The following is a 7,387-nucleotide window of genomic DNA, read 5'->3' as shown; positions in this document are numbered from 1 at the left end:
AGGTTTTTCTAATAGAGAGCAGAATTCATGAGAGAGCAGAATTCATGGCTCAGTTATGGCAAGTCGTTATGGCAAGTCACCCAGGCCCTGAAGCAGCAAAGGATCCCCACACCATCACACTCATGAAGAATCATGAAGGCTTACCTAATCTGAGACATGTGAGGCCTGCAGTTCCTTAGATGTTCATCTAGGTTCTTTTGCTCCTGGATGATTCGTCACCTTACTCATGGAGGAATTCTGGTAGGCCAGCCACTTCTGGGAAGATTCCACTGCAATGGTTCCCTGGAGCCTTAGAAATAGCATTGACCCCATTTACACCTGGTTCTTCATGTGACTAGTATTGCCTCCTGATAGAAATTTAGCCACATGCTTTTTTATTTAGTAGTCAAATGCGTTTCTGGTTAGTTGGACTGAAATTCGATCGCTGTGTTGGATGGAATATGCAAATCCACTTGTTACATGGCAATCACTTGCCATTTTTTTATCCGTTCAGTCCCTTAGTCTGCAGATTGCTTTGCACAGTAGTGTCTGTCTATATTGCTGTTAAGCATTTCATTTTGCCAGGTTTCCAGTCATGTGCATCCTCCATGATTATCTTCCACACAGACACAGATCACATGCCCAACGATGTACTGCATGGGGTGGAGTTTCAGGTGTACTAGGAGGGGTGTTAAAGGGATGGATGCATTTACACTGCTATAGCATGTGGCTTAAATGCAAATCTGTGTCTGTTTTATATGCGTCTTGGATGTGTTTACGCTTTCATTTTTATGTGGTTTGGCCTTACCACATATAATTGTAATACACAAGACAAAAGAAGTGAGCAGTTGTAAACAGAGACTTTGTAACCTTTTCCAGACTGATATATCATTTCATATTTCCTGACATATTGTGCTGCTTGTTAAGACATTTTAACCTACATAGCTGGAAAGGTTCTACTTAAAGGACCCACATCCTATCTTATAATAGAAAAAATCAGGATTTTTTTTCATAACACTATACATGAGCTCATATTGCAGAGGCATAAGTGCAAATACAGCTGATATGCTCTGTCATAATGCTCCTTAAAAGCTCTTCTATGTAACTCATGTTGCATTTGCTTTATCATGCAATAATGTTAGTTGGCTACAATCTGGAAACATCCATCCATCCATTTTCCAAGCCGCTTCTCCATCAGGGTCATGGGGTGTTTGGAAACATTTGTAATATTAACAGTTTCTGTTATTTTATATACAATAATAACTTGTACAATGTGAATTTAAATATACTGTAAATATACTGTTTACAAAATGTGTCTTATTCAGTATTTCAAGATTTTGGTGAATAATAAGTGAATACAATGAACTAAATAATACACTGTTATTACCTATTTATATATAAGTTATTTGCCTTTTTTGAAATATACTAAATTCTGGATTGTAATTTTATTTTAATTTCATTTTTGATGTTCCATGCCAGTTATTTAAGATTTTCTAAGCCTTTGTTCATCATTGTGGACACGTCTAAAATGTCTTTACAGTGTTCTAGTGTTCTGGTAATCAATATCAATATCAAAATTCTAGTTGAACATTCTAATCAGTTTTATATTGTTGAAAATATTGTATTGAATGCTAGTGCACAGGCAGGCAGATCTCCCTTTCAAGAGGTTTACGAAGGTTCTTGTATAAGTTAATGTATTCCTATTTAATAATGTTCTCATGTAGGTTCACATATTTCATCAAAGGCCTTTATTGTTTAAATCATTATTTTCTTATCTTTCTCCTGGCGAACCATGGGTATTCTTTGACCCTATACACCTGATCCAGCTGATTTTTAAGCCCTTTATGAGCTGGATCAGGTGTGGTTAAGCAGGAAATAGTTGAAACTTTGCTGTGGATTGGCAGGAAGAGGATTAAGCAACATTGGTTTAAACCATTTGTTCAATAAAGATAAACCACTGCAAAATGCTTAGTTATAAAGACTTAGTTAAACATTAGAAACTATTCCCACAACATTCCTGATATATCCAAAGGGTTCACAAACTTTTTTCTGACAGCTGTACATTCAGCAAGATTTGCCTGTAGGTGGCACTCAGCTGCCTGCTAGGGAGGATTCTTATTTAGGGGCTGTAACTCCTCCCAGTCGTCCCTATCTGCTCTGCATACCTTGCCATCTGTTTTAAACAGCAAGTGACACATGCAGTGGTTTAAAAATAGTCCCAATTTTGGAACTAGAAACTTCTCCAAGCTACAGCATGTTGGTGTGCGGTAGAAGCACACGCCACCAGGACCATGTTTTCAGGCAGCATTGAGGACTTGACATAAGATGAAGATTTTTAGAGAAGTGTGAAGCTCTTGTGTCCATGAAGAGTCCTTGATGCATTTTCTTAAAGCTAAACTAAGATTTCTTGAGACTTAACTTTTTGAAATGGCTGCAGTTTTGGGGCAGTTCATGGAGTTCCACCCAGTTCATGGAACCAATGTGCAACTGGACCTGTGTAGAACCAGGGCCACCCGGGTCGAGAGTTTTGCCAATGGAATCTGCTTCAGTAAACATCCTCTGAACCCTGGAGAGATCTTCCTGGTAGAGATTGAAGAAAAGGAGCTGGGCTGGTGTGGCCACCTCAGGGTCGGCCTGACTGCACGTGACCCTCAAACTCTTGAGATGGTCCCTGAGTATTCTCTTCCTGATTTGGTGGACCAGGGAGAAAGCTGGGTGTTTGCAATCACAAGAAATCACAATAAGGTTATTGAAGATGACACTCATGAAGAAGTAGAGCAGGTAGTAGATGGAAGAAATGAAGAAAGGAACAGACCCAAAAGTTTCTTCACTGACACCCACTTGCATATAGAGAACGTATGTATACCCAAGGACAAACTGGTGGGACGGAGTCGGCCTGGGCGGTTTAGTCACATCCTGGATGATCTCTACAAGACCAATGCATTGCCTCCAACTGCTCGACGCAGCCGCATAGGAGTACTGTACGTTCTGAAAGGGCAAGGCTTTGCTGATATGCATATTGTCATCAATGGTGAAGACATGGGTGCCTCTGCTAAAGGAATCCCAACTAATCAGCCCCTCTACGCTGTCATAGATGTTTTTGCTGCCACTAAATGTGTCAGAATTGTCCAGGTGGAATATGGCTGTAAGTTTCAAACTGAAATATAAAGTATTATTTTGTATATTTTAGTATATTTGTGGATAACTTGGGTGGTTTACCATGCATGTGTGGAAATATCAAGAAGCTACTGTTATGCACAACAGTTAGCATTTGCACAATAATGGCAAGAATGTTTTATACAATTAAGAAGCAACCATTAATTATTTTGAAGGGCTTGTATATTTTGGGCATCTTGAGATTGGTGATATGGTGCCTCCAAAATGTACTTGTACACTTTAACCATTGGTAAATTTTCTAAAGTTCTTTAGGTTACTTCAAAAAATATCTTTTTCAGTAAATATACCTTTAGCAAAACTTCAAACTGATGGTAGACTCTTTGTGTGGTAAAAGTCTGGAGAAGAATTCCAACCAGACTACACTAAGGGTGCTGTGGTGAACATGTTTGAGGTTTTGTTTTACTTGCAATGCTGGTGGTGAGCTTGTGTTCATTGAACTCAGAAGTGAACAAAAAGGTATTTTGGATGCAAACCAAAATTATGAAATAATAACTGACACAGAAGCTGCTGTAAAAGAATACTGGCAAAAATGTCATGAAATAGTCTGTTTAAAGTGTTTGCCATTTGGTGTGACATTTTGACATTCTTAAAATAACAAACTTACATTCTCAAGTATGGCACAAATGTCCAAAACCTTTTGTGGGCCACTGTATTGTAAAAATAAATTTGAGTTAATAAAGCCCACCTCTAATATCAAAGTATCCAGACATAATATATACATGTCAATTAACAACTATATATATATATATATATATATATATATATATATATATATATATATATATATATATATATATATATATTTTTTTTTTTTTTTCATAAAGGATCAAAATTTAACCATTCTTTTTGCCATATTGTCCTTCTGTTACAGTTGCCTCACTGCAGACTCTGTGTCGAAAGACCATTCAGAAGCATATTGTCCACAGAATGGCTCTGGACTGGTTGGAGCTTCCAGAGTTACTGAAAAACTTCTGCAAATATGAATAACAGAGCAGCCACACAGAACCATCAACACTCCCAAAGACTGGAAAGGCTTGGGCTGCAGAGCATTTTACAAATCTCTAATTCTCAAAGGTGGATTATCACACATGCTATTTGCATTTATAGCAATAAATAATGTACCAACAAACAATTTAATTACCACTTTATCTTTTCTATATTTATCTTCATTGACACTGAGGTGTAAAGTCTTACTGTATCCATTTCTTGTGTTTGTCATATTCTTTAATCTCAGCACTTTGTCTATACTCTTAAACAGAAATTGTCATATTTAAAGGTAATGCACAAATGTTTATTAGCACTATTTTACTGTGAATCTCTATATATTACATGCTTTCTTTTAATAAAACAAAAAGCTGCTAAAGATGTCACGTCACTCCAGCTGATCTAAAAGGTGTAAGTGCTCCATCACTACCGCTGCACAGCCCAACACATGGGTCCATGGCTCATGTGTGGCTGCTCCATGGCGTCTTATTTTAGTGGTAACGCTTTGGTATTGAAATTGAACAAGCTCTATATGCAGAACTGAACGTTTTGTCAGCAAAGGGTCATTTAAAGTAGTTGAATTCCCTAATTATAAGGGATGTGTGGGTACTTTTCATCACATAGCACATATCAAAATAGTAAAATCCTAACATGAGAAAACCATGGATACAGTGCCCCCTACTGTCCGTTTAGGGCTATAACAGCTTTGAGCCCAGGCTTGCGTAATAGTGTAATGATCACGTGACCGGAATATTTTTGTCCCAGTGTTCTGGTCGCTGAAGTGGTCTGGACCCACGCAAAGTGAGCTAAAATATTAAACTTTTTTTACATCGATTCTTTAAGTACAAAATGTCTTTTTGTTCTTTTTTCGGAAGGGAAGTATATAGAGATCATTTTAAACCAGGTATGTCATGGACATGTTTTTCCCTTCTTTCCCAGAATGATGTAAGCTAGCATGTGTGATGTAGCGTTAAGTAACTTAGCGTAGCTAGCCTGCCTAAAAGTGTAGAACAACTTTCGTTGTATTCACAAACGAGTGAAATCTAAATGAGAGCACACTCGTGTTTTATAGCTTGTTATGATGAAGTTTATTTTTGCCATGCAGGTGGTTTCCAACTGTGAACCTGTAGTACACCTGCCCTGCACCTTTCAGTGTTTCCCTGCTCTATCGCAGGCACAGTGGTCCAACTAATCGGTTTACTAAGCCAGGATGTCCCGGCTCTGGTCATGGAGGCACACTCCCCGGCAAATTTTGTGTTTTCACTGCTCCCAACCCACCTGATTCAACTAGTTAGCACATTAACAACCCCTTACTGGGTTGAAGTGGGTTTGTTAAAGCAGACAGAGCACTAAAATATGCAGGGCAGTGTGCCCCCTTGGCCAAGAGTGGGGAACACTGTGTTATCAAACCCCTTGCGTTCATGAGCGGATGAGACTTGTTACAGCAGGGAAAAATTGCAGAGGGGGTTACTCCAGGACCAGTGCCCCACATTAAAAACAGTTAATTATCTTAGTAGAAAGTTAAGGTTTTCCACTTGTGGTGATGTTATTTCTCTTTCGTTTATTTGCCTGCAGGAATATATGTTTGCTCCCAATGTGGACACCCGCTGTTTTCAAGCAGGTCCAAATATGAACATTCCTCTCCATGGCCTGCCTTCACTGAGACCATCCATGAAGACAGTGTAACCAAAATGATGGAAACACTCACAGCCTATAAGGTACAATAATGATGATAATAATAATAATAATAAAACTATTTTATCTGAGATTATTTTTATTATTAATCAAAATTACTCCAACTTGTGTTAAAGTAGCTTTTTTCATTGTACACCCTTTAAAAAAGGAGTTATTTTTTTCATAAAGGCAATGGTGACAAATCCTCTAGATCACTGTGATAGAAAACCTGATGTATGCTAGAAAATGTAAAAGTGGTTTTATACATCACCAAAAAGAATTCTGCTATTGTAACACATCATAGAACCTGTTTTTGGTATGATATACAACCTTTTTAAAGCTAAAAGTGTAGGACAGACACAACTGTGAGATCTGTTACAATATAATTTTGGGGTTTTTTGTTTGGATTTATGTGCAGGTTCTGTGTGGCAAGTGTGGCAATGGACTAGGCCATGAGTTTGTGAATGATGGCCCAGATGAAGGCTTATCGCGTTTCTGAATTTTTAGCCACTCACTGAAGTTTGTCCCCAAAGGTAAAATGGAAATGCTGTCATTCATTTTACACTGGTGAAGTCACATAGCACTTGAAGTAATACCTTGCGTAGATGTGTTTCACTTGGACATTAAATGCTTTATGATCCACTGTTCTGTTATATTTCTTAATTTCAAAGATTTCATTTAAAATATTTTAATCCCTCATGTTTTACAGATAAGGTTGCCAAACACTAAGGTGAGGCAAGGGTCTAAGAAGCTCTTCTGTAGCTGCTGTTGTTCGCACAAAAAGGGATGCTCAACTGATGAAGTGGACAGGAAAAGGTCCAATGGGAGATCCTGTGCACAGATGTTTGTGACCATCCTGTTTAATGACCACTGTAATAAGTGATTTAGCACAAATGTGAATACAAAAAAAGCTAATGAATTAAAAAATAAACCTTAAACGATCATAGATATTTTCTGATCATAGATGTTTTCATATTATACGTTTACCAAAAGTTTAATTTATGTGAATGGTGATGATATTCTAATTCTGACATGAAATGTTGCTCAAACTATGCAGTACTATAGAGGTGGACAAATTGTTTGACACCGTATAACCTATTAAATTATGTCATGTGGCTTCTCAAAAGATGAATTTTTTTTTAATGGTACTACACAGTGGGACAGCGGGATTTCAAGTCATTGTGGAATTTTATTCTCTGTAGGCTTGGTGTTTAAGGCCTGCCACATACTGTAATGAGTTTCAAGCTTCACTGAAGTACAGTAAAACAATTTGCAAAATGCTTCTCTTGAATCAATAAAAAGTTTAAAAATGTCAGTTGGGTTTTTCATTTTCAAACATATAAATACACTTACTATCCAGTATACCACAAAACATCTACCTTATACTAAAGGCCACTCTAAGGTGCACCTACCTTATAGGACCTCCAAACAGGTGTACAATTACACACTATAGACCATCTGTTGTCATCTATTCCTCATTGGTCAATGTCTTACAATATGAATGCTGCTGACTAGATATAATTTGGGTGGTGCAAACAATTAGAAATTGGCCACTGATTATGGTCTGGAGCAT

General features: G+C 37.6%; 2 protein-coding genes across 2 annotated transcripts; both read left to right on the top strand.

Annotated features, from left to right (window-relative positions):
* Window positions 1-2,194: 2,194 nt before the first annotated feature.
* Window positions 2,195-4,358, top strand: neurl2 (neuralized E3 ubiquitin protein ligase 2). The gene is made up of 2 exons (XM_017705535.2): window positions 2,195-3,124; window positions 4,028-4,358. The coding sequence occupies exons 1-2, from the start codon at window positions 2,407-2,409 to the stop codon at window positions 4,141-4,143; spliced, it is 834 nt and encodes a 277-aa protein (XP_017561024.1). The 5' UTR covers window positions 2,195-2,406; the 3' UTR covers window positions 4,144-4,358.
* Window positions 4,359-4,887: 529 nt separating this feature from the next.
* Window positions 4,888-7,129, top strand: msrb1b (methionine sulfoxide reductase B1b). The gene is made up of 4 exons (XM_037544010.1): window positions 4,888-5,044; window positions 5,716-5,858; window positions 6,233-6,347; window positions 6,524-7,129. The coding sequence occupies exons 1-4, from the start codon at window positions 4,990-4,992 to the stop codon at window positions 6,541-6,543; spliced, it is 333 nt and encodes a 110-aa protein (XP_037399907.1). The 5' UTR covers window positions 4,888-4,989; the 3' UTR covers window positions 6,544-7,129.
* Window positions 7,130-7,387: the final 258 nt, after the last annotated feature.

This window comes from Pygocentrus nattereri, chromosome 13 (assembly GCF_015220715.1).
Source record: "Pygocentrus nattereri isolate fPygNat1 chromosome 13, fPygNat1.pri, whole genome shotgun sequence".
Lineage (NCBI taxonomy): Eukaryota > Metazoa > Chordata > Actinopteri > Characiformes > Serrasalmidae > Pygocentrus > Pygocentrus nattereri.
This window is presented reverse-complemented; position numbering and strand designations above follow the sequence as displayed.

Coding starts and splice junctions, on each gene's coding strand:
- neurl2 (XM_017705535.2), top strand. CDS start 2,407: ATGGCTGCAGTTTTGGGGCAGTTCATGGAGTTCCACCCAGTTCATGGA. Junction 3,125..4,027: donor TGTCCAGGTGGAATATGGCT/GTAAGTTTCAAA, acceptor CTTCTGTTACAG/TTGCCTCACTGCAGACTCTG.